Below are 27611 nucleotides of genomic sequence, written 5' to 3' on the forward strand. Positions count from 1 at the left end.
GTGCTTGTCTTGTCTTGCTGCTAGACCTATCCAGGGGCTTGGGATCTCCTACCCTGTCATTTCCCTCCACCCATATAATTCATTGTAATCAATTGTTGGCAGTGTCTTTGAGCCTAATAAACAAAGTGACACTCCGCCAGTGCTGTGCATAATAAACCCAGGTGCTTGATTCTACATGGTGTCCATTTTGTTCCTTCAGTAGGAGACTGGAAGGAAGCGAAAGTTCCACTGGGTCCAACTGTAGGGGATTCCGCGCCCATCCTTTCTAGGGGGCCCATTGACTATTCTGCCCTTTGCCGTCAGTGGGCCTGGTTACAAAGTGTATGTGGGAGGGTGGGGGAGAGGCAGCTCCTGAAAATCACCAAAAAATATGTTCAGAATTTGTGGGACAGCTCCTTGCCCTATGTGAGTCCTCGCCTCAGTTTTGGTAAGACTTGGTCAGCCCAACCTCGTGTTTCCACACATGAAATGGTTGCTTTCCCAAGTCAACACTTCACATTGTCGTAACTTTCAACGTCCTCCTAGGGCTTAGCTGGAGAGGAAACAGCCTGTTAGTGGAGGCTTGATGCCAATTCACATTATCTCAGTGCCTGTCAGCATCATAAGCCCTGTGCAAAAGCGAATCCCTTTAAAAATAAAGAAGTAGCCCCCGTCGCGAGGTGGAGCGCAAAGCGTTCGCTGGCTGCAAACCGACCCCGCCGCCAGGGAGCCAAGCCCCAGCGGCGCGGCTCGGGGCAGGGGGGAGGTCCCGGGGCTCGGGGAGGGGCGCGGCCTGTCCGGGCACAGCTGGATTGCGGGCCGCTCCAGCTGTTGGTGAAATGTCCCAGCGCTGGTGCCTCTGGCTCCTGCTGGCCGGACAGGCTGAAGGAGGCGGAGGCGCCCCTCCTTTCCCGTCACGTCATGGGGTGCTCAGTCCGCCCCGCAGCCAGCGAGGGGGAGCCCGGTGCGCCTCCCGCCAGCCGCAGCCCCGCTGCCAACATCTGCTGCGGCCGCAGCCCGGGCTGCTCCGCTCTGCGGCGCCTTCCTCAGCGGCTGGCCCGGGAACTCCCCGCCCCAGGCTCAGAGCCGCTCCCTGCCGGGAGGCGGGGTCACCGTCCCTCGCCTGCTCCGGCCCCGCTGTAACTTTGCGCGCCTGGTGCCCCTCGGGAGGGGCAGGGGGAGCCCGCCCCGCCCAGCCCCGCCCAGCGGTGCGGAGCAGCTCGGGGCTTTCCCCCCGGGGCGGGCTCGCTCGCCCACCCGCCACACACAGTTTGCGCGGCGGGACTCGGCGCCCCAAACTTTCGCACGGGCTCGGCCCCGCTGGGCGCGCCGCGGGCCGTGTCCAAAGCTGCCGAGCCGAGCGGCAGCAGCGGCGGCGGCGACTCTGCCGCGCGCCCCCTGGGCCCCGGCTGGCGGCTGGCGGCGGGGGAGGACCGAGCGAGCCGGGGAGAGGCGCGCAGGGGCTCGGGCGGGGTATTCGCCACTGCGGGCGCTGGCCGCCTCCCGGGGACTCCGGCTGCCCCGGCCCGGCGCGGGACGAGCAAAGGTCGCCGGGTGAAAGGAAGCCCGGACTGGCGGGACCCCAAAGCCACTGGGTGCTGCGCTCAGCCAAATGGCTGCACAGGTAAAGCGGGACTGGTTTGTCCGTGTGCAAGCCCGGTGCTACCGGGCCAGGGGACTTCAGAGTCCTCGTGCTCCGAGAAGCCTTAGTGAGTATCCCGGGGCTCGTGTAAATCCAGCCCGGGCCCGGGGTGTAATAGAGCTAATGAAGTGAACGCCAATCACATGACTTTCTGGGGAAACGGCTGCCACAGACTTATCAGCCACCTCAATGTGAACTAATACTTCCCTGCGCTGCTGCTGCGCTCGCTGATACCAGCTGCGGGGGCCGGTGCCCTGTTGGTCTAGGCTAGAAGGAGCAAGTGGTTCTCAACCCGGGTATGCGGAAGTCGGGGGAGGGGGGATACATCAGCTCATTTAGATAGCCGCCCACTTTTACAACAGGCTACCCAAAAAGCACTAGCGACGTCAGTACAAACTACAGTTTCATACAATGACTTGTTTATACTGCTCTATACGCTGAAATGTAAGTCCAATATTTATATTTCAATCGATTTATTTTATAATTGTATGGTAAAAATGAGAAAGGAAACAATTTGTTCAGTTACAGGTGCTGTACTTGTATTTTTAAGTGAGGTGAAACTTGGGGTACGCAAGAGAAATCAGACTCCTGTAAGTTCTTTGAGGCAGGAATGTTTGACTCTGTAAAGTGCTGTCTACATTTTTTGGCACAATATGTACAGTTCCTGGCCAAATGTTGCAAAAACGGTTGCATAACTTAGGCTCCACAGGCTGTATTTGTGCTGAATGCTCCTTGAAAACTTATTAATACATGTAATTAATAATGAATATTCTGTGCCAGGTGTTGCACCGGGATGGCATGGAACTTTTGTTTGTTTGCTTTATTAGCCACACATTTGTAATTGTAACTTGTCATTGGAGAAGATGTATGTACATATTTACAGGATAGCTTGTAGGAATTATATTGTGTGTTTACATTTGCTGCTTGTGCCTCAGCTCTGTGCACCACATCTGTCACTCCATTGAAATAAATGAAACAAGGAATGGACAGGGTAAGTGTGTGTGTGTGTTTGGGGGTTGGGGCGGGAAGGTGCATGTGGGCCTGATTCTGCACTTACCTGCATCAGTTTCACACCAGTGCAATGTCACTGACTACTCCTATCTCATGTAGGTGCAAGCGGGAGGAGGATCAGAGCAGTGAATTCAAAATCATAGATCTTCTTTTTTGTAGTTAGTGAAAGATATCAAGAGTTTTCCTTCAAGATGGAGATTCTGTGTTCTTGTCAGTGGTGTATTGCTGGAGATTTCTGACAGGAATACTGGATGGTTTTTTAAATTAATTTGGGGAGAACTGTTAGGCTCGTAAAAATGAAGAACTGGTTTTACTGGCTGTGGTCAGGCATTCCGATTACTCCAAACTCATTCTGCTAATGCACTTCCAGTCTGACCTGCAGCACTCATGCCTTACTGTTCCAGTCTTAGGCCTTTTTATGAGCAGCAACCATTAATCATGCCAAATTCTAAGTGGTATTGTAATGGGGAACTAAAATTTACTAAGGAGTTGTTTTTTATCAATAGATTTTAGGTCTCTGCAGATGAAAGGCTAGTGCAGGGGTCGGCAACCTTTCAGAAGTGGTGTGCCGAGTCTTCATTTATTCACTCTGATTGAAGGTTTCGCGTGCCAGTAATACATTTTAATGTTTTTAGAAGATCTGTCTCTATAAGCCTATAATTTATAACTAAACTATTGTTGTATGTAAAGTAAATAAGGTTTTTAAAATGCTTAAGAAGCTTAATTTAAAATTAAGTTAAAATGCAGAGCCCCCAGAGTGGTGGCCAGGACTCGGGCAGTGTGAGTGCTACTGAAAATCAGCTCGCATGCCATAGGTTGCCTACCCCGGGGCTAGTGCATTAATCTATAGTAGCACTTAGCTTCCTAGTATATTTATTCTTATTAAACTCAAGACCAGTTTTTCCTAGTAGAGGTAAAAAATGTTAAGTGCTAATCTAGTCAGGAGACCATTTCCCCCTTGAGAAGAGGAGTTAGCGGTAAAGAGCGTTAGTGAACTCTCCTTTTTCCATGCTGCAAACCTGATCACCTTATCCCACAGAAAAACACATGAATTGGGCCACGGGGAGTAAAATTACCCATGAAGTTCCACATAATAGGCCAGATCCTTGGCTGATGTATATCACCATTGTTTCATTTACTTTCATGAAGCAACACTGATTTACACCAGTTAAGGATCTGGTCCACAGAGGTTTCCCTAAATTATTCTAGGGGCTGTGTAATGAACAGAGGGTTCCACACATATATCATGAGGTCTGTGAGGCTGGGTACATCTGTGCATAGGTGCTGAGCCTTCAGCCTGGCTGTGTGGCCCCATGATCCCTTTACGATTCTGGGTAGCACAGCTTTACTGGAACCATGCTGCGGGAGCGTCTTCCACCAGCAGCTACTGATAGCCCCTTCCCCATGTCCATGAATGACGATTTCAAGGTCTAGAGAGGGAAAGTGGAAAAAATTCTTTCAGCTTCAAGCTACATTGACTGTTTTACAGATTCCCATGAGTCTTGGAGAAGGCAATACATGCCCAGCCTCTCTCCACTTGAGGATCTCTGACTTTGTAGAGAGGAGGAAGGGGAAGAAAAAATGGCAACATGGGTCTCAGAGCAGGGGTGTTGGAACTAGGGGTGCTGGGGGTGTGGTAGCACCACCTAACTTGAAGTGGCTTCCATCATGTACAGGGTTTACAATTTTGTTCAATGACTTTTAGCATCTCCAACATAAAAATTGTTCCAACGCCGCTGTCTCAGAGGATGATTAGGCCCCTTGTAATTGTAAATCAAGAGTGAAAACAGAGATGAGAATTATTATTGCAGATTATTTTAAAGAGAAAATGGGCCAACATTTTCAAAAGCACCTGAGTGATTTAGAAGCTTAAGTCCAATTGAAAAGCAATGGGACTTATGCTTCTAAGTTAATTAAGCGCTTTAGAAAATTTGACCCATGATGTGCTGGGTATTGTGCAAGACAAAACAATAAGACCATCCCTGCTGCAAGGAGTTTACCATCCAAAAACAGATGCATAAAAGAAGATGCACTGGGAGACCCAGTTAACTTAGTGTAGGTTTCTAATGATTCCTCCCCTCTTTATAGTGCTAGGGTAGAGTGTAGATATTGTGTGTGTGTATATATGTCATATGGTTTTGCACAAATTACGATGTTGCCTTTCTGATCACAATAGCACCTCTGAGGTTGAAATATATTTCTTTCAAAACACACATGAATCAAAATTTCAAAAACTGAACATCTGAGCAAAATTTCTCGCTGCTTGTACCTGCAACTGATCTGAAGAAATAAAGCCTGTTTCTCTCCCCCTTATACAGGAACTGCTTACTAGTGGAACTCCATTGACTTAAAGGGAGTTACTTCTTTTTTATACCAGTGTTTCTGAAAGGGTACGTCCACACTACCCGCCGGATCGGCAGATAGCGATCAATCTGTTGGGGATCAATTTATTGCGTCTCGTCTAGAAACAATAAATCGATCCCCAAGCGTGCTCCCGTCGACTCCGAAACTCCACCAGGGCGAGAGGCGGAAGCGGGGTTGACGGGGGAGTCACGGTCGTCAATCCCACGCCGTGAGGACGGGAGGTAAGTCGAAATAAGATACGTTGACTTCAGCTACGCTATTCCCATAGCTGAAGTTGCGTATCTTACATCGACCCCCACCTCCCCCAGTGTAGACCAGGCCAAAGTAGAATTAGGCCCAATGTCTTTCAAAGTAACTGGTGTCTAATTTAAAAAAAAAATCTTTACCTTTCATTCTCCAAAACTGTATTTTTCAAGTTTGCCACATTGAGCTACATCACATCAGGTACCATCGGGGCAGATATTATGTTCCATTGTATAATGTAACAAGAAAATGAGTGATAGCATAATGTGCTAAGCCTCAGTGTATTAAGTCGTACATTTGAACAACAGGCTGAGATCAAATTTTTCAGATGCTAAATGTTCTTTTACGTAGTTTTCCTGCTATCAGGAGAAATTCTGAGCAAGTGTCAAACTCAGGTCATTGTGGGTATTTAGAAGATGTCAACAGTTAAAGACAGCATGAATTGTGTGAAATTACTGCTAAGAATGGGTAGTAGAGGATTTGCTACAGTGAAATCATGAAACCAAGCTGTTTAAATTATGAACTAAATATAAGCAGCTAAAGAGATGTGCTTATTACATAACACTTCCACGGTTACTGTACTTTGTAATTAACATTTTAATTTACCTTTTTTTTTTCTTTGTAGGGAGGAATGTTCCCCCTGGTCCTCACATATACGTGGCTGCACACTCGATTGAAACATAGTTAAAGAGGATACTAAAGCTTGGAACACTGTTTGTGGGTTCTGAGAGGATGGAGGAAAAGAACTACTCTTGTGTATCCAGTCAGTCATGGTGTCCCTCGAGCAAAGCTTTCTAGAACACTTTCCCAAGGAAAGAAGATAAAGCAAAGTTCAAAAGGTAGGTTTAGACCGAATGTTGATTTGAGCAATGTTGTTGACTCAGCAAGTATAAGTTGGAGTGGTGAGGATTTCAACATGTGTGTGGAATAATAGCCCCGAAGTATCTGATCCACAGGTAAAGTTCAGACCAAAGAGTCCACAAGGAACTCAGTAGTAATGTGAGCTGCTTCATGCTGACAGAGAACTTGGGGGTAACTAGCTGAGGGTGGCTGGTGAGTCACTGTTTCCCCTTCCATTGCAGCTTAGCAGGAAAACATCATCCTCTCTTCTTCTAATGCCCTCTGCAAATACTCCCCAGTTTCAGCCATGTTAGCCTAATTTTCACCTTCGTGTCTCATGGGAAGCACATCAGGTTATGTTTAGTTAGAAGTCCAAATATGGATTTAGATGCTTAACTTTTAGGCAACTAAGTTTTGGAAATTTGGCCATTAACTATCTCTTTACTTTTCCTTAGGCCTTATACTTATTTTCTCCCCTCCTGCTAGGTTCCACATTTCTGGCCCCCAGCTGGCATGACCCAGTAATTTGGGGAAGAAATAAGGGGAAGAAATTTGCCTACTGAATCTTAGGTATTGCACCCGAGAGGTCCCACAGGGGGCCAAACCTAAACTTTGCTTGAGGGGAAGGATGGGCTGGTGGTTAGAGCAGTATCCTAGGACTCAGGACACCTACATTAATTTCCCTGCTCTGCCACATACTTCCTGTGTGACCTTGGGCAAGTCACTTAGTTTCTCTGTGCCTCAGTTCCCATCAGTAAAATAGTGATAATAGTACTTCCTTCCCTCACAAGGTGTTGTGAGGATAAATATATTCAAAAGCATCAGGCAATCAGATACTATGGTGATTTGGGCCATATAAATACCTAAGACGGATGGAAAAGAATATACAGGAAGTTTAAAGAACATGCAGACAGCTAGGACTGAGAGACAGACAGACAAGTAAAATAGTTAACATTGGGTGCATTTGGTACTATAGAAAAAGAGAAATAGGTCTGTGCATCACAGACAGTGAACGAACCTATGCTTACTGCTGATATAAAGTATTAGCATGCAGAGCTACAACTAAGTCACATATGGCACCCATAAGAGACAACCACAGTTAATCTTGGATAAATTAGCAATTTCCCTGCATCCTTTCTCAAAGGTAAGATTTAAACTAATTCAGACCAACTACTGGAGTGTTCCACTAGACTCCAAATACTACTGAATGGTTAGAAGCAAAAGCAGAAATAAGATGCCTCTTCTCTGCTCTGTATGTGTTTCTGGAGCGCTGTGGTACGTTGTAAAATCTCCTATTTGTTCCTTAAGGCACCATACAACTGTTAAACCTGCAAGAGCTTAAAACTGGGCAAGGATAATGAATGGATCATTCAAGCATGCTCCAGTCTAAAACTAAGGCACTACAACAGGACACGTTTGACATATGGAGCTCCACAGCTAGAGGCCCAACAAAAAGCATGTGGACAGTAGACATATGTCCCTCCATTGAAGCTCTCTGCCAATCACAGAAAGCATATGCAATGCATTAGAAGAACTGAATAAGAACTGAATAAGAACGTGACAATAGGACCAGATACTACTATTTAGACAGCTACTATCATGGGGAAAACTCAAGTTGGTAAACCAGAATAATCAGGCAACTCTTTATTTTATTTATTTAGATTTAACACCAATACAAAAATACTCATACAGAAGCTCTGAGGCCATTAATAATAATTATACTTGTAATGACAGTAATGACCATTCAGGAGCATTAAACGCTAATATACAAATAAATTAACTCTGCCAGCCAGCAGCATTAAATAATCAAATGGGGATAAACAGGTTCCTCAGCCAACCAATTTAAAAAAAAAAAAAGCTTGGAAAAGCCAATCACCACCTCTCACTTCCATCCCAGAAAAATATTCTCATCCTTCTTCTATCAAATAGTTTGATTTGGAGGGAGCAGAAAGAGACTCAGAGGCAAGAATCTGCCTTATTCTGCAATACTGTTAATGGAAATAAGTCAACAGATTGCATTGTTGGGGGAACAAGTGTGTATTAAGCAACCTGAGATTGCTGGATCTGCTAACTGGGGTCAGAAGGGAGAGCTCCTGACATTTATTGAAGGGTGGGTGCCTGGGGCTTGGTCATAGTTATTATTTAGATTATAGTAGTACCCAAAATGCATTTGCTTGGAAAAGCCAAGACCAACAAAAGGTACAGGAATGAGATGCCACATACAAAGGATCAGGGTGACCTTGGGTACAGCTTATTAGTTGCAAGTCGGTGTTTAAATTCATTTAATTCTAATGTTAAACATATTGAGACACCTGCCCCCATCAACTTCCTCATCTCCACCTCCCTTCCACACCATTCCCTTGCTTCAGTTCCACTGTCCTAACTCTTTTCCTCCCCCTCCTCATGTTTCCTTCTCCTCACTTAAATGAGCAGTTCACTCACATGAGCCCAGTTCCTGCAGAATGTCTGCAGAAAGGCTTCTCTGTAAGAGAAGAAGGATGATGTGGTGGAATTGGCACCTACCCTCCTCTTCTTCTGTGACTTAAACCATGGATACCTGGCCTGCCTCCCCTTCTTTCACAGAAATGGAGACTGAATTGCACAATGGTAATGTTCTTAGAGGATGGTGAATTTCAGATAGTGAGGAGGAGAGAATTCTGCCATACAGAGGGTTCAGGTTTTCCAAGAGTCCAGATTTCTGCAGCAGCCTGTATTGCATGCTGCTCCACCACTGGCCAGAATAATCACTCTGAACCAAATATAAGATTGGATATGTGGATGGAGAGATGAGTCTGAAAGAGAGATATAGCAACCAGCTATCAATCTGGCATGCCACCAAAACAAGAGTTACCTCACGTGTGACCACACCTGCCAAGATCAGTGGGACCTCCAGATTGCTGGTAATAAAAGCCAAAAGCAAGTTTATGTAAATGGTGATCTGAGGGATTTTGTGTTCTGTATTTCAAGTACTTAGAACTCGGGCTCTAACTTAGGTGCAAGAGACAGAGTGGAAGCTTCCACAGGAAAGACTGGCAGAGTGCAGGGCAAGAGTGCTTGCGGGGGGCGGGGGGATTACCTGACCTACCATTTTACAGCTGAGAACCACCACCACCACCTCCTCCCCTGGCCTGCAGTCCTGATGCGACCTACTTCCCCCTATTGCTAGTTCAGGAAGCAGCTAGACACAGCTGCTTGTGTGGGAAATAGGCAAGAAGCAGTACTGAGCACAGAATGGCCTAATGCAGGAAGGAGTTACCCAGAAGAGGTAGGAGGCAGTCCTCTGTTCTTGTGTACAGTCAATGTATCTACAAGTTGGTGGTCCGTGAAAAGGTCATTGGCATCTCTAAGTTTCACAAGGAGCCTGGGATTTGCTGTTACTTTGTGTACACGCAGTTTATGGTAACAATGTAATAATAGTTAGGAGCTGCAGTAAAACATTACAATCTCCCAACAACCCAAATGCTCCCTATGTAAATCGTTAGAGTCTTAGTCAAATGAAATGATGCCTAAGTCTGGGTCTTCAGATATAGCCACACCACAAGCCCATAAACTATGTTTACTATCCTCTTCTGGTTATTTAAGTCCATAAATGTGTATAGTTCATTTGAAGTCCAATTTAAGCCTTTCTTGCCCTGCAACCCAGCTGAAATAGCAATGCTGTCACTGAGCTGGTCAAGACAATCTGCTGCCCAAGGCAAAACTTCAGTGTGCTGCTCCTCCTGGAACAGACTTTCGGGGTGGGAGGATATGTTGAGCCATCTATTGGTTCGGTGGTACCCAGTTTGTCTATAGCTAGAGTGACCCATGCATTGGTGCAAAGCCCTTCTGTTCTTGATTAATGCTGAAATGCACCTGCAATCTTGGCCCTGAAATTCCAGGCTCTATTGCTGCCCTTAGCAATTTCAAGACAGTGAGCCTCATTCAGAACTTGTGTACCACTTTTATGCCACTTAACTCCACCGACCTCCCAGGAGTTACTCTCCAGTTACAGTGTTGTGAGGTCAGAAACCGATCTAGTGCTCCTAATTGCCAGAGCACTCACAAGTAGCTCGAAGAACTTAAATACCATTGTGATAGGCCCTATGCATTGATTAGATAGCTAGAGTACAAAGAATGCATGAAAAAGGAAGGAAATAAGATGATGATATTTTTCCTGAGTAGCCTATAAACAAAAAACAAACTTAAAATCTCTCCAGAGAGATTAACTCTAACCACAATGGGGACACCCATTATCTTCTAGCTGCCATGAAATGTTCCTAGATATCATGTAATAACTCCATGCAGTACAGTGGAATTTCCATCTCACATAGCAGGATTTCGTAGTATAGTGTATGCTAGCTTATAAGGTTTCTCATGCACTGTAGTCAATAACAACATTATCTTCTGTTCACAAACTATGGGCCAAATTCTTTTCATATATATGGTTCCCTTAACAGGATGCTTGCTGCTGAACATAGTTATTCCACCTGGACTTTGTCTGGGATACCCGGATTAACACACACATTCTTTAAAATGTCAAGTGGGACTTTTACTGGCCACCAATGGCCAAGACATAAGGTTTATGTTAGCCTCTGAATTAACTGCATCTGATGTCAGCAGAACCCCTGGCTCCTCCCAGCTGAACCCTTCCCAGGGATACCTGCGTTCTAATTTTAGTTTGATTTTCCAAATCATCAGCTGTGCACTCTAGAATAGAGATTTGCTGTCAGGCAAAACAACTATAATTGACCTCTGTGATCTGCAAGTGGGCGCTCAGAGTCAATAGCATTTAGTTATACACCCTGGACTCAATTCTCTCTCAGTTACACCGGTGAAGCCCAGCTGCAGGGGGCAGAATTCCCCCCCCCCCCATGCTTGTGAGGGGATTCATTTTTTGTTAAATGTGTACTTGGAAGAATCTTGAGCTGCGCTCATGGCTTTCTGACTGGGAAACGCTCAATACCCTTTCAATCAGCAGGGTCCAATGTTTGTAGCGTGACAGTAGAACTTATTACTTCAAAGAAGTCAAGAGACCACAATCCACCCTTAGGGATGACAGATTCTCTGCCTTGTTTCACTTCCTTTTTGCCTCTCAGGCTGAGGAACAGCAGGAGAGGGACAGCAGCTGTTCAGCGTGCTCCCGCCTCCCATCAGGATCCTGGCTGTAGTAGAAACAGTGGGAGGCACTCGGAGAGATGAGACCCCTGAATGCATTCAAATACTTCCATTTAGAAATCACAGGGCATGGCTCTGGGAACACACACTGAACTCCTAGTCAAATATACATTTTCTTCTTAATCCAATTGTCTCTGAAGGCTACGATTTACAGCCTGGAGGATACAACAGATTTCATCTCTGATAAGCTGCAGATACGCATGTGTCAAACAAAAACATCTTCAGATGAACTGCCCTGGATTTGAACATTCTATGGACATTGGTACCATAAAATGTCAGTGTGTCTGGGGAGGGCTTTTTAACTCCAAACAGCAACCAAGACAGTTTGGTGTTATCAGAGCTGTCTGCTCTCGGTGGGCAGGAGAGTGAAGAATCCCACTAGGTTTGCCAAGGGGGCAGGGTTGAGCCCCCTACAAAAAGTGTAGGGGAGCTGTTCCCCTAGAGCCAATGGATCATCTAATATCCATATAAGATCTTGGGGGAGAGCCACACAGAAGTCCTGTGCTGCCACTCCAGATCCAGAGCCCCTGTCCTCCTTCTGGGTTGCTGACATTGGATACTCCCCCACCCATTGCTGCTTTGAAAACTCCTTTGGAAGTGTATGTGTTGTGGGGAGGAGGCGGTTTTGATTTCCCAGCATAGAAGGCGACCGAGGCTGTTGTAGCTGTATTTGTTGTTGCTGGGTTGAGGGAATGATGTGTTCCATTGGCCCTCCCTTTCTAGATTCCTCCCCACAAGCAGCGCTCTGGATCCATGGAGGGTCCTTCTACAGGGTCCAAAGTGGGGGATGGGCAGGATCGGAGGAAGGCATCAGTGAAAGCTGTTGACTCCCGCTCTGCGCAGAATGGGAGAGATCAGCGTACAGAGAGTCCTCTCTGTGCTTTGATCTTTGAAGATCCTATTGTGAAAGAATCTGACTGGCCACCCACAAAGAGATATTTGGAGAAGCTTGCGGGGTAGGCTTTGCTAGGCACATGGTGCTGTATTTAAAGAGCTGTGACTCGGTTGAGTCACTGCAATGATTATAATACTTTAACTTTATTTAGCATATTTCTCCAGGAGAATCTCAAGAGCGGGTTTCTGTTTACACTGTGCGGTGCCTTGTCTGGGGTTTCTCAGTGGGTTGGTCTATAGACTAGTATGCTAGGTGGGGCTCTGTATCTCTCAGGGTACGTCTACACTATGGGATTATTCCGATTTTACATAAACCGGTTTTGTAAAACAGATTGTATAAAGTCGAGTGCATGCGGCCACACTAAGCACATTAATTCGGCGGTGTGCATCCATGGTCTGAGGCAAGCATCGATTTCTGGAGCGTTGCACTGTGGGTAGCTATTCTGTAGCTATCCCATAGTTCCTGCAGTCCCCCCCGCCCTGGAATTCTGGGTTGAGATCCCAGTGCCTGATGGGGCAAAAATCATTGTCGCGGGTGGTTCTGGATAAATGTCGTCAGTCATTCCTTCCTCCGGGAAAGCAACGGCAGACAATCATTTCACGCCCTTTTTCCCTGGATTGCCCTGGCAGACGCCATAGCATGGCAACCCTGGAGCCTGTTTTGCCTTTTGTCACTGTCACCGTATGTGTACTGGATGCCGCTGACAGAGGCAATACAGCAGCGCTACACAGCAGCATTCATTTGCTTTTGCATGATAGAGATGGTTATCAGTCGTTCTGTACCGTCTGCTGCCGTTGTAAATTGGCAATGAGATGACGGTTATCTGTCGTTCTGTACTGTCTGCTGCTGTCATGGGTGCCCCTGGCTGAGGTCAGCCGGGGGCGCAAAGACAAAAATGGGAATGACTCCCCGAGTCAATCCCTCCTTTATGGTATCTAAAAATAGAATCAGTCCTGCCTAGAATATGGGGCTAGTGTACTAGAGAACCAGTGTATCAGAGAACCAGAGAGCACAGCTGCTCCGTGTCAGACCCCCCAGGAATGATGAGCTGCATGCCATTCACGGGGGGTGCCCCTGCAACAACCCCACCTGTTGCTTTCCTCCTTCCCCAGCCTTCCTGGGCTAGCGTGGCAGTGTCCCCCCCATTTGTGTCATGAAGTAATAAAGAATGCAGGAATAAGAAGTAGTGACTTGTTAGTGAGATAAAATGAGGGGAAGGCAGCCTCCAGCTGCTATGATAGTCCAGGCAGGACATTAAGCGGTGTGGGGGAGAGGAGCCCAGCATCCTGCTGCTATGAGAGTACAGGCAGGACAGAAGCTTTTTTTTACACATGAAAGAGAGGGGGCTGATGAAGCTCAGCCCCCAGTTGCTATGATGAGGACGGTTATCAGCCGTTCTGTACCATCTACTGGGAATGACCGGGAATCATTCCTATTTTTACCCAGGCGCCCCCGGCCAGCCTCACCTGAGGCCAGCCAGGAGCACTCACGGGCTGCTGATGAGAATGGATACCAGTCCTTCTGTACTGTACCGTCTGCCACCGGGGAGAGGGGAGAGGATGCTGCTATTCAGCGCTGCAGCACCCCGTCTACCAGCAGCATGCAGTAGACAAAGTAGACATTGAAAAAAGGCGAGAAATGATTTTTTTCCCTTTTCTTTCGGGGTGTGTGTGTGTGTGAAGGGTGTAAATTGACACCATACACCCTGAAACACCCGGAGACTGCGGGGACTGTGGGATAGCTGGAGTTCTCAGTACCCCCTCCCTCCCTCCATGAGTGTCCATTTGATTCTTTGGCTTTCCGTTACACTTGTCACGCAGCACTGTGCTGCATCCCTGCTGTGGCCTCTGGAGATTTTTTCAAGTGCTTTGTCATTTCGTCTTCTGGAATGGAGCTCTGATAGAACAGATTTGTCTCCCCATACAGCGATCAGATCCAGTATCTCCCGTACGGTCCATGCTGGAGCTCTTTTTGGATTTGGGACTGCATCGCCACCCGTGCTGATCAGAGCTCCACGCTGGGCAAACAGGAAATGAAATTCAAAAGTTCACGGGGCTTTTCCTGTCTACCTGGACAGTGCATCCGAGTTCAGATTGCTGTCCAGAGCGGTCACAATGGTGCACTGTGGGATACCGCCCGGAGGCCAATACCGTCGATTTGTGGCCACACTAACCCTAATCCGATATGGTAATACCGATTTCAGCGCTACTCCTCTCGTCGGGGAGGAGTACAGAAACCGGTTTAAAGAGCCCTTTATATTGATATAAAGGGCCTCGTTGTGTGGACGAGTGCAGCGTAAAATCGGTTTAACGCTGCTAAAATCGGTATAAACGCGTAGTGTAGACCAGGCCTCAGTAGGATTTCAACACCTTCTGCATTGTTGTATTAACTCTTAGCTTAGTAAAATATTCATTGTTTGTCCTGCCTTTCTGGCTCTGTCTACACTGGGATTTTTTGTCCCAATGTAACTACATGAGTGCAAACTCACAATATAGCTGCACTGCACTGCTGTAAGTCAGGGGGTCACTCTGTGTGACTTACCCAGGTGAATTACTGGGGTAAGATGTACAGGTGTAAGCCCTGTTTTGCACTGGTGTGCAAATAGCTGGGGTTTGCTCAGGTTTAACTACATCAGTGTTGCTACATTGGTGCCGACTTCTATAATCTGCCCAAATTGGTGACTGCCAACGAACAATCGCTGCTAAGGAAGGACATGATCCTGTTCTTGGACTGGATTTACAGCAGTGAAATTCGACTGACTTCGGTGGAGCAGCTCCTGATTTACTCTAGCATGAGATGTGTCTGGCTAGTATCCTACAGACAAAAAAAAATGGGGGTGGCTCGGGGGGGGGCGGCTAGATTGTGCATTTAAGGTTTGTCCTTCCTTGTGGGGGTTAGATGCAGCTGCACTGCAGGCGAAGCCCCTGGGGAACTGCAAAATTCCCCCATGGCCTCTGGAGGAGTGCATGGTGGAGTGGCAGCCCACCACCAATTTGAAGGGCATAGTGTGTATCCAGCTGAACATCGATGTCTGTACTGAGAGGAGCAGGCCCTACCCTCACTCAACCCCCTTTGGGTTGGCTACAGCCGCTTGGGTTAGCCTGGAGCATCCCTACATTCAGGGAGTGCAAGGACGGTAACTGTAGTTGACCCCTGTTGCAGCAACACAAGGAAGAGAAAGGCTCCTCCATTTTCTCTCTCTTCTCCCTTATCCACTTACACAAGGCCATCACAAACTGCCCCAGATTATTGTGGTTTTCATACTTATAAAGCTGCTCAAACCTGTGACTTGCAAAAACCCCACAGGAACAGAGGAGGATGCAGCTGTGAATCCACCTAGACTGGTCTATCAGTGGCCAAACCCACGTGCAGAGAATAGCATAATAGGTGATGTGAAATAAGATGCCTCTTGGTGGTTTCTGCTCTGAAAACCTGGCAGTTAGCAGTCAGCACATACCTTGAAACACGATGGTTCATATGCTCTTTCCATACTTGTATCCTGTCTCATGTAACTGTGGATGTTCTCATTAGCCAGATAAATACCTAATCCTACAAAGCTGCTGAGCTCTTGGCCTCTATGCTACAACATATAATGAGCCTGTCACAAGGTTAGAAAGTGTTTCCTCAATCAGATTTAAATGTGTTGCTTATCAGTTTATGGTGGTCTTGCATTATGTGGAAAGGTAAATAGATGCACTCGTTTTACCTTCTCTCATTGCTATCTACACTGCTAGCAAGTCCCCGCTCTAACTTAGATAGGCTGGATAGTGAGTGCAGAGTAGTGAGGGCTACAAGATGTAATAAACCTTCGCTGAGTCCTTAGGGACTATCCTTAGGCAGGTAGATGAATTACTACACCTACCAGGTGGCATAACTTTGGTGGGACCCAATCAGATGGAGCCTTCAAAAGAAGGTGGTGACTCCCACCTCCTTTCCTACCATAACAATCCTATATAAGAGGAAAAAAATATTGACCCTGCATGCAACACATAAGGAAAATGGAACTTAATAAGAGGAATGGTATAAGCACCAGAGATATGTTATTAGGCACAGCCAGAGATTGGATTAGATAATGAGAGGACCAGGAGAAGGGTAAACTTGGGCATTTCTATTCTATTCTGTATAGCTTCTTATACCACTCTCATCATCATAGTATCTGAGCACCTTCCAGTAGTGCATTAAGCGTCATGACTAAGACTACGATTTTGTCACAGAGGTCATGGAAGTCATGGAATCTGTGACTTCGAAAGACCTCCGTGACTTCAGCCCCAGCAGCTGGGAGCTGCAGGGTCCCATCACCTCCCGCAGCAGCAGGGAGCTGTGAGGTATACCTGCCATCTGAGGCAGCGGGGGCTCCAAGCCATCATGGACAGCAGGGGTATCCCGCAGCTCCCCGCCACTTCAAACAGCAGAGGGGATACCCCGCAGCTCCCCGTCCCGCATGCTTTGTGTTTGTTAGGCCAGGCAGGTTGAAAAAATATCTTGTGTAAAATAGGCAAGTTTGTGATGAACTCGCCCCAAGAAAGCCTGGTCTGCTGCACAGATGAGGTGGACATCTCCTTTCTGCCAGAGAGGTGGAGTTGTCAACCACAGTCTTCCTCTGAGAGCTGTAGGCAATCTTTTAGATATGCTGAGCGCAGGCCACTCAGCATCTTTAAGATAAGAACAGAGACCTTGAACTTGACTTCATGTTCTATGGAAAGCCAGTGTAGGGAGCAAAGACAGGTCTGATGTGCTTGTGGTAACCATGTTGCTAAAGAGAAGTGCCGCAGTGTTCTGTGCTAGATGGAGTTTCTTAAGGGCTAATGGCTTCATGCCCAGGTTTATCCCATTGCTGTAACCCAGATGGGAAGTGATGAAGGTCTGTCTGAGGCCAGCTCATCATCCACCAGGATGGGACAGGGTCTCCTAGCCAACAGGAGATGGTAGAAAGCATTTCTCGCAGATGCTGCTATGTGAGAGCTTAATGTCTGCGAAGAATCCAACAGCACTCCTAAGCTATTGACTGAATTGACCAAAAAAAAAAAATGGCAGTGGAATCTAGCAAGTTTTAAAAAGGGATTTTCTGAATGACCAGCTTATGGCCATTCAAAGTAATCTCAAGCATCAGGCGTGGCCTACTGCCCTTACAGTGCTTCAGAAATGCCATCTAATTTTTGGCCATAGAAACGTACTTAAAAGATTTTCTGGATGGAAGTGCAGACGTTCGCCATGTTCCTTCCAAGCACACGGGCCGGTTAAAGGGGTGTGGGCTTCCACATACCAAATCCTGCCGGGTCAGTGAAAAAAATGCATGTGGAATTAAATAAGTCACCAAAACATTTAAAAAATTAAACTACCTAGTATGCCTAATCAATTTATAATCAGTGCTCCTGAAATAACACCCAACATTTAAATAAAAATAAAAAATCAGTGGACACTCTGGCCATTAAAACCCCACAATTTCAGTGTGTACATAAACTAAAGCCCAAAAAAGTTGTCACTGTTCATAACAATGTTTGTTTAAAAAAAAAAAAACCTACCCTAACAGAACACCTGCTTTTCCAAGCTAATAATAGCTTTGTGTATATTAAGGCCACCACTTTGCAAGACATGCATTTTAATCTCACCACTGCTGCTGGCAATAATATCATTTATTGGCCTGCAAATAAAATTCTACAATCAGCCCTTAGGTTCCAATTACCCTTTAATTGGACTGTCTTAGCACCTAATCAATTTTTGAATTTGCTTTTACTCCTACCAAAGGTTCAAAAAATTTCTAAATTACAAGGGCAAATTCATATGCTCCAAAATATCTATCAGATTAAAAACTATGCTTTTCTTACAGCCTATAAAGTGTCTACTTTATATACTAAGTATAATGTATTGTGTTCTGTGAGTAAAGTTGTACAGCAACCCCATTATATTATTACAATAAAAATGTTAATGCTTTTATTGTTGTTGTTTAGTTTAAAGTTAAGTTATTGTTATTGTAAAAAATGTACTAATAATAGCACCTTCCATGTTCATACTAACCATGCTTTGTTATTGTATTTAATTAAACCCCCAAAAGTTATACCATGTAAGCTAAAGTCAAAAATACAAAGTTTAATAAAAATAAAAGTTTAAAATTAATAGTTGTGCTAAAAGCACAAAAGTGGGGAGTGTGGAAGTTGGGAAAAGAGCAGACATCTTAGTCTTCCAGGAAGAGCAAGAGTCAGGCTAACTCTAACAGCTAATAACGTGAGACTTCCAAGCAGGGCCTGGGCGAGTGGAAAAGAACTGTAAAAGATGCTGGTTTTCAACCTTGTGTTAAATCAAAATAAAATGCAAACTGTAGCAAAAATTGCTTAAAAAAAAAAAGTAAAATAACAAAAAGGAATATTTATAAACAAAATGCAGTTGTTGATCATTACTGTATGTCACAAAAGGCATAAATGCTTGCCTTAATTGTTTATCTAATGGAGACCTGCCTCGGGAGGGGAACCCCTGCCCATGAGTACTCTCCCCTTGCAAGTGTTTATAAAAAAAAACAACAACCTGCCTCTGGCATGTTGCAACCAACCTCAAAGTAAGAACTCGTTTTTTTTCCCACAGCCCTAATATTGTGTAATAAGTGCATCTGAATTATTTGCACCCTCAATAAATGTCACTTGGACTTCTGAATATATGGTTGCACCTGCAGAGCAGGTACATAGACATCTAAGTGACTAATTGTACCCACTTATAATTGTGCCCACAATTTCATCCTTTGAAGTTTTTTGCATTTGTAAAATCATGAGTGCAAAAACAGAATCTAGTTAAACCTGGGCTGAAAATGTGCACCAAAGGACCCATTTTGCTCTCACATAAACTCTCACTGAATTTGATGGGAGGTTTGCTCTTATAATTGAAATCCGGATTAGAGGCACAAGGGGATGGACGCTTGGGTTCAGCTATACGGGTGCAGGAATTGAGCTGAGGAGGGAGGAAATAGTGGCTGTAAGCCATCTACAGACCCTGCCCCAATCCTGGAGCTAGCTGGAGGTTGTTTTGGACTCTAGGATAATGTAGAGCAGGTCTAAGGCTAAGTTGCTACAGAATTATAGGTCATTAGGAGTTGTTACACCAGCTCCTTTCACCCACCCACCTCTAGCCTGCCTATGACATGGGGGAGTGCTGGGGATAGAAGTATAGAGACAGTTACACTGGCTTTATGCCACCTATGGATTCCCCTAATCCTGGAGCCAGACACTGTGTTCAAAAGCTATTCTAAAATCATCTTATTTCATTGTAGGTACCTATATAGTTATTAGTGTATTAATCAACCCATTCTAAGGCTGAGATGCTCCTAATCTTGTAGCAGTTTTGCAAACCAAGAATAGAATAGTACTTCCTTTGCACATTTCCTGAAGAAGGCTTTTTCTCAGCACTTTACACGTGTATCCTTTGCTGACTGTTCAGTTCCATATTTTTCAAATTCAACAAAACATACAACCATAAGGTAGCAAAGCTGTCTTCTGCTCTTTCCTTTCCTATTAACCACACATCAATACAGCAGTAGCTAAACAGTTCCTTTTAGGGAGAAAACATTGCAGACTGCTCTACGCATGAGCAGTTCCATTAAGAGGGAAAATGGAATTATAACTAAGACCGCACCCAGATGCAGACTCCTGTCTCATTTTAATCCAGTAATAGACATGATGCTCTTCACACTTTGCTGCTGAAAGCAAAAAACATGTGGAGAAAGGATCATTGTGCTTCACTTTCATTGCAATAAAACCTAAGTTTGAAAGCTGTTACATAGCAGATGGCTTTTAATATGCAGTTGCACAACTGAGACCTCGGCAGTTCCTTTGCAGCAGTCTCCCAGAGCTCCAGGAGGCAGAAGGTGCATTGCGTGCTCCCCTCCATTGCTGCCAGGGCTATGACCCAGTCTCACCACCACTTCCTTTACAGCAGTTGCTGCCACCATGCAGGAGCAGCCCTTACCCCTCAAGGGTCTTATGTGCCAGGATCAGCCGTACCTGGAGGTGATGGGGGGAAGTGCCTTTCCCCTCCTGTCCCCTGTACACCCACACATTGGCCAGCCCCAATGCTATCAATAAAGAGGATGTGCTGTCTGATTTTTAAAGCACTGGCTTTAATTCTTTATTTTTAATTTTTAAAAGCAATATTTAAAATATCTGAACAAAATAAATATCCACTATCAACTGACCTGTAGAAAAATAACTATATGGTTCTGATCCTGCTTCCACTGAATTCAATAGGATTTTAGCCAAGGGGCTAAATTCAGCCCCACCTCCTAATAGCACAGAGATGAAAATTGCACTTCTGCAACACCCCCAGGGACTGCTGCTGGTTTCGTCCTTGGGGGAGCACAAGTGGAGATGAAAGGGAGTTGGCAAATCAACCATGTGATACAGACACCCTTACTCAGGCTGAATAGTATCTTACTCTGCAAAGTGTTCCATTGACTTCACTGGGCTAATTCAGCATGAGGAACGGGTTGATGCAAACAAGGCTGGCAAAATCTGGCCCTGAATTAACATGTTTATGATTTGCTGCTACTAAGTGAGGTTTAATATAAGAACATAATAAAGAGTTCTCCATGCCCTATCTTTCTGCTATCATTGTTTTTAAGCTGAAGCTAAATGCAGTTTTGTTTCTGGCAGAAGCTGGAATTATCTTTATTGTACCCTTCCATGATTAAAATCTCACTATATTGCTATCTTCCTACAGAATGAAGAGATATAAGTGTTCCTTCAAGTATCCCATGAGACAAAAGATCCTGATTCTGTTTTTAACAGTGTGGCTGCTTTCACTTCTGAAACTCCTCAATGTTGAAAGACTCTTATTCCCTCAAAAAGGTATTTATTTAGTTGAGCACTTTTTAAGCACTTCTTCTTATGTTAAAAACAAATACTCCCATCTTAGAAACAACTTCCAGTATGAAATTAACTGTTCGTGTATATACGAACAAGAACCCAGTGAAATTGGCAAGAGTTTAGAGATAAGAAGAAAAGACATCATTGATTTAGAAGACGAAGACGTTATGGCTATGACCAGCGATTGTCAGGTGTATCGTACACTTAGAGGATACCACCTGAAGCCTGTTTCCCTGGAGGAGGAAAGTTTCCCGTTAGCCTACTCTTTGGTTGTTCACAAAGATGCAGTAATGGTTGAAAGACTCATACACACAATATACAGCCGTCAAAATATTTACTGCATCCATTATGACCAAAAGTCTGCTAATACTTTCAAATGTGCTATGGACAATTTAGCTAAGTGCTTCCCCAATATTTTCATTGCATCTAAATTGGAGACAGTGGCATATGCACACATTTCTAGGCTCCAAGCTGATTTTAATTGTTTGTCTGACTTGATGAAGTTGTCAGTTCCATGGAAGTATGTTATTAATTTGTGTGGTCAAGACTTTCCTTTGAGGTCAAACTTTGAATTGGTAGCCGATTTGAAGAAACTCAATGGAGGAAACATGCTGGAGACTGTAAAGCCAAGTAGCAGCAAAAGGGAACGATTCACATATCACTATGAACTTAAGAGTGTGCCTTATAAATACATGCAGATGCCTGTAAAAACCAACATTTCTAAAGATTCACCACCTTATAACATTGAGGTTTTTGTAGGCAGCGCCTATTTTGTTTTAAGTCGAGCATTCATCCAATATACCTTTGAAAAATCTCTTGCTAAAGATTTTTTTGAATGGTCCAAGGACACTTATTCTCCAGATGAACATTTCTGGGCAACCCTTGCACGTGTGCCTGGAATACCTGGGGAGATTTCAAGGTCAGCTCACGATATAACAGACCTGCAAAGCAAGACTCGCCTGGTGAAATGGAATTACCTGGAGGACCACTTGTATCCTCCTTGTACTGGTACCCATATTCGCAGTGTGTGCATCTATGGAGCTGCAGAATTAAGGTGGCTTATAAATTATGGACACTGGTTTGCCAATAAATTTGACTCCAAAGTGGACCCTGTTTTAATAAAATGCTTGGCAGAAAAACTTGCCAAACAACAGAAGGAATGGGTTGATTTGTCTTCCGAAAGCTCTTTCATGCACAGAAGTTCTGCAGATGTTTCACTATAGCGGAACACTACACTCAGTAGTCAGTGTTATCCGGAGTCTGACGCTCCATTGCCTTAGTGTGTAAAAGCCACCAAATCAGAATGCTCCTTCTGCACAAGTGTAAATGACTACACAAGGAATGGAGAGTCAGCCCCCAGACGTGATGTTATATGTTATGCCCTTTAAGAATCATTGTATAATTCACCAAAACAACACTGTGTCCTTAATATTTTTCAAGGTGATTCTTATAAAAATCAGCTCCACTTTTGAATGTTTTTTAGGGAGCTGTGGCACTATTTGTGGTAATGGAATGCTTCAAATTGAGCTTCCTGCACAATAGCTAGGATAATTCCTCATGTCTGTCCTCCTTATTCCCCTCTTCTTCTTTAAAAGATTTGAAACATAGGAAGGAAGATGTCCAGGTCTGCTACCTCAGAAAAGCTGGAAGGAAAAAACCCAAAACTAAAATGAGTCTAAAGAGAAAGTCTGATGACCACTGAGCCATAGGACTAATCCCGTGACCCCTCCACTCCCAGTTAGTGGGAGATGATGGTGCTTAGCCATTTGCAGGATTAGACCCATAACAATGATTTTTGCAATGTGAATATGATTGGATGATAGAAGAGAAGAGAGATCCTGGAACCTTGCCCACTGCATTGGAAGTAGCAGTGTTCTCACCTGTCTGTCTGTCTCTGTATTTAGTTTCCCCCTCTATTAATTTTATGCTTCATACACTTTTCTGTACCTGTGAATTTTGTGATGGTTGATAGAGGCAACATTACACATGGCAGTTCTTTTGAAGTCTGTACGTATTCACCGGAAATGACAGCTTTCAGAGCTCTACCTAACAGAAATCAGTGCCAGAAAAACATATTATTCTAGTTCAGTTGCCATCTCCTCCATTAGAAACATCCTCCTGCAAAACCACAGTCATTCAGGTCAGGGACACCATTTTAGGATGGTGCACTGGGTCTATGTAGATATAGTAGGTAACACATGGAGCTTTTAATTAGCGTTCAACAGTTTGGTGTTACATTAAAATGCAAAATATTGACAAGTCCAGAATTTGTCCTAGCCACAGGCCCAGATCCTGAGTTGGGGCTGAGGTGCAGTCAGTGCAGCTCAGGAGGGGGCTGTGCAGAAGTGGCTTTATGCCACCTTTGTGCTTCCCTGGTCCTGGGCTGATCTGTGCCAGCCCAGGCTCCCACTGCAACTTAGAACCCACTTGCTTCAAATTGCTCTGGCTGCCAGTTGCCCCAAAGGTTATCCTAGTAGCCGTGGATCTTGGGGCATGACGGAGCCCTCGCCATCCCCCTTCTCTCAGCTATGCCCCCTACACTGGGGGCCAGGAGAGGTGGTGGTGTAGGAGTTTCTACAACAGCTGTTATAACCCCCAAGTCCCGCTATGCAAGGGGAAGTCATCTGAGCCCTGGATCTGTGACCAGAATAGCTTTGTACTGTCCCAACACAGCCCAGGATTTGGCTCGCAGTGTTCAATAACAGTATTGCTCTTGTCTTTATCTATCCATAAACTGCTGCAGTAATACCATGCCCTGTTGTCTCATTTACAGACGGGACCAGAACTACCCTTGATGCACAGTCCTCATGGAAAGTGTTTAGCTGATTACATAAAATTGTGACTCAAACTGACAGGATTGAGGACATACTTAATTTGAGCAAGTTATTCAGTCTTAGCTTTAGCACATAGGGCAGCCATGGACTAGTCATTAGTGGTTTAAGAATGGCACTGAGGGTCAGGAATCATGGGCTTTCCTCCCATATCTACCACCAACTTGCTGTGTAGAGTCACTTAACTTCTGTGCCTCAGTTGCTCCATCTGTAACATGGGAATAATGCTGTTCAACCACCTTTGTAAAGCACCTAGAGATCTGTGGCTGACGAGTCTATTGTGGTTAAAATGATAGATTACAACAACAACTTCTCACCAAAACGATTTATGAGGTCTCTATAAATGCATGGAACACAAATTCCCTTGATGTTCTCACATAAATAGGAATATATTTTTTAAACTAAATGTAATTTAGGCTGGTAGCCTGCCATTACTCTTTTGGTGCTGTTCTGGTTTATCATGATAATATGGTGTATGGGGACTTTATAGAATGGGAAGTATTGATCGTATTTACAGAGTTGTGCATTACCATGTTCACACTTGGGAACTCCAGAATATGTTGAATTATGCTGTCATATCATGAAAGGCTGTTAGGGTGTCAGAGGGTCAAACTTAGGCCTTGTCTACACAAGACAGCTTGCACCAGTTTAACTAATTCAGGTTAAAAATACATCTTAAGTTACTATGAGTCTGTGTGAACAAGGCCTTATATACTTCCTAGACCATGGAAAATAAGGGAATGTAGAAGTGATGCTGTCTGCTGAGTTAGTGTCCCTGGGCCCCCATCATGCTACACGTTACCATGAAATATTTGTTTGAAGTGAAGTACAAGGTGTGCCCAGTCACAATGCTGCGAATTGTAAATATCCTGATGAATATCTGTTCTTTTTGATAATATAATCCAAAGCTCTTCTACCTTGTGGCATGACAGTCTACAAAATGTTTTCAAATATAGTCTATCCCCAAAATTTAAGATTATTTTTCCCTCTGACTTGTAAAATTTAACATTGGTTATACATAAATGTATAACACGCACACAGTATGCATGTATACATGCAGTGTCGAGACCCATGGCATAGTTCTGTGATAAAATATGAACAAAAAATCACAATCATTATGCATCTTTGAGGTCATCACCTGGCTCTGCCCCTCATCCATCCCTCTCTCTCTCTTCTGGGACTTGTTTGAAATGACTGGTATTACCCACCTATGGCTTTGCCATGCATGAGAAATGTGGCCATACCAAACATATGCTGAGATAAGTATAAAATTTAGAGTGGGCAGAAACTTAACTAACAAACAATTATTAAGCAGGTATTCTAATTCAATGGGGAATTTTTGCTTATTGAAGCCAGAAACTTCCCCCACACCCTCCACAAAAGCCTTCGATATAAGTTCTTGTCCATAGCATTTTCAAATGGAAAATATATTTGCATTATTAGATGGCCTCCCATACTTCCATCCCATTAAATACAAGGTACCTGCTCATGATCCCATTACACCTCCTGTGCACAGCTCCAGTAGCACAAAGCATGTGGAAAAGCAGTTTATCTGGCCAGCTGGGGATTTTCCCAGAGAAGGCAACATGGCAGAGATATTACCAGCAGAAAGAGGGCATGCACATTGTAGAACATTGCTGCAGTTCCTGGCTGCCAGAGTAGCCTTTGCAGACAACACAGCTTAGAGCAATGCTCAAGTTGCTACTTGGACCTTCCAAGCTGTGCTGTGGAAGAAGAATTAGTCCTCAGGATCAGGCCAAAGATATTTCTAGTGGCTGGAAATGGGGGAGGTTGACAAAAGTGGTAACTCTGTACTAAGAAGCATTTTTTAAGGAAGAGGAAAAAATGACCAGTTTAGGAGACCAAGCAAACCTTCGTGGTGGAGGGCAGTACTTGCCAAGCGCCTCGTTGACTCTGTTCAGGATTTGCCACAGATTTCATCAAAGGACATTATTGTGAATGCCACAATAAAGCTGATTTGAATGTGACAACATCTAAAATTGTCTTGTCTGCTCTCTCTACTATAGTTGTTATGATTCGTATACACGATAATTAAAGTACACATTAATTCACTTGAGAAATATTCATATTTGGTAGATGTGGTCATCTGTCCATCCCCCACTCCTCTGTGTCTCTATCATACACACAGTTAATCAGAGGCAGCTATTTATTTAGTAACTGCTCCTTTTAACGGTAGAGCAGTTGAATAAGTATGATACATATGAGAGTCTAAAACAAGACCCTGCATCCAGACACCCTAAATCCTGGGAAAGTTTGGATCCAAAATTTGCAGCCCAAGCTTATCTCTGTTGTTTCATAGCACTGTTGCTCAGCAACTACAACTCAAGGTATTTAGACATTCTTTATCCACTGTTACCTGCACTGTCTCCATCTCAGAATTAAGAATGTGAAAATCCATGGATTAATGATATACACATCACTGGTGAGTCAACGGTGCTCTGCTACTGACAACCTCCAAATGAGTATGCTGTAGTATGGACTCTCCTCCTAGCTAGTTGCTGAACCTGCGTGCAATAACTCCTACTGCTAAACCAGTAATCTAATCCTACCTCTCTGCTGCCAAACCTGTTCACAATCGCACCCTTTACCGGTGCTCAGATCCAACCCCAACCTACCAAATCTACCCATGAGTCTCACCCCACCACAGCCTCCCTGAAATTGAGAGGTCAGAGAAACAGGAAAATGTGAAGGAAAAAACAAAAAAATCACAGAAGATAGAGAATTTCATGGCTTTGGTGGGAATTTACTTGGGTCATTGAAAGGGGATTTCTGGAGCTTGGCAGGCAAGTGAATATGCAGGTCACTTTGGCCCCAGTCCTACAATGACTGAGGCACATACTTAACTTTAAGTAAAATGGGACTTCTCACATACTTAAAAGTTAAGCAAATAAGTCTTTGCAGGATTAGTGTCTCCAAGAGCCCAAATGTTGGTGTCATGGAAGTCAATGGCAAAACTCTCATTAATGTCAATGGAAGCAAGTTTTGGTACTAAGGATCCTAAGCTGATTAATTTCCAGTGAAGTCAATGGAAAGATTGATATTGACAGCAAGGGGAATTAGATTGGGCCTTTAAAAGTTTAGCCAGCAGATTGATCAATTTTGAAAAATAGTCACAGACAACACTTGTGTAACTTGTCATGCTTATAAATGGATTGGGGTGAGAGCAGGAGGGAGATTGCCAATTTGAATGTGTGGGTTTCACTGTTCATATTTTCTTTCATGTTGGAATAAAAGGATTTTAAAAGGAAGATTAGCAAATATAGAAAATGATCATACATTCTATATTTGCAATAAAAAAAAGTCTCGGTTGATAATTTCTATGACTGCTGTATCATTAGCTTGTGTCATTTAAATCAGAATGTGGACCCATGAGAAAAGCAAAATGCAGGAGATGAAAATGGTGAGTAGATGGTACTTTATTGTGAATTAGCAGTGTGACCTTGATTGTTAAGTACAGGGATAGCATTTGTTGATATTTTTGTAGAAATTTAAATAGCTCTTGAAGGTAATGATTTTTGTTTATGTGAAAACGATGGTTTCCTTTTTTTTCCAGAATAATGTAATTAATGTGTATTTTATTCTAGTATCTACTGAAAATAATCCTTTGCTTTTTGTATTTCAAGGGAATAATTTGACACTCCTTTCTAAAGCTTTCCAAAAATGTTTGATTTCAATAGGCGACAGCTTTTTGCAGACACTGCTGCTATGTTTATTTCCCCAAATCAATCTCTCCTTTAATGAATGGCAGTAAGTGGATGCAGTATTCATAGTCTTAAATACGCATT

At 44.2% G+C, this 27611-nt stretch overlaps 1 protein-coding gene across 5 annotated transcripts; it reads left to right on the forward strand.

The window, feature by feature from the left end:
- Nucleotides 1-1270: 1270 nt before the first annotated feature.
- Nucleotides 1271-25877, forward strand: GCNT4 (glucosaminyl (N-acetyl) transferase 4). 5 transcript variants are annotated; one of them, XM_045021527.1, is made up of 3 exons: nucleotides 1271-1603; nucleotides 5865-6078; nucleotides 20829-25877. In XM_045021527.1, exon 3 carries the CDS (start codon nucleotides 20830-20832, stop codon nucleotides 22195-22197), a length of 1368 nt encoding a protein of 455 aa, XP_044877462.1. In that variant the 5' UTR covers nucleotides 1271-1603; nucleotides 5865-6078; nucleotide 20829; the 3' UTR covers nucleotides 22198-25877. The 5 variants fall into 5 exon arrangements, with proteins under 5 accessions (XP_044877462.1, XP_044877466.1, XP_044877464.1 ...); XM_045021531.1 differs by lacking the exon at nucleotides 1271-1603 and adding an exon at nucleotides 1901-1917; XM_045021529.1 differs by lacking the exon at nucleotides 1271-1603 and adding an exon at nucleotides 1950-2065.
- The last annotated feature ends 1734 nt before the right edge of the window (nucleotides 25878-27611 follow it).

The sequence above is a fragment of the Mauremys mutica genome, chromosome 6, assembly GCF_020497125.1.
Source record: "Mauremys mutica isolate MM-2020 ecotype Southern chromosome 6, ASM2049712v1, whole genome shotgun sequence".
NCBI classification, from domain to species: Eukaryota; Metazoa; Chordata; order Testudines; family Geoemydidae; genus Mauremys; species Mauremys mutica.

Bases quoted from the DNA above. Each gene is read 5' to 3' on its own strand.
- GCNT4 (XM_045021527.1), top strand. From the start codon at position 20,830: ATGAAGAGATATAAGTGTTCCTTCAAGTATCCCATGAGACAAAAGATC.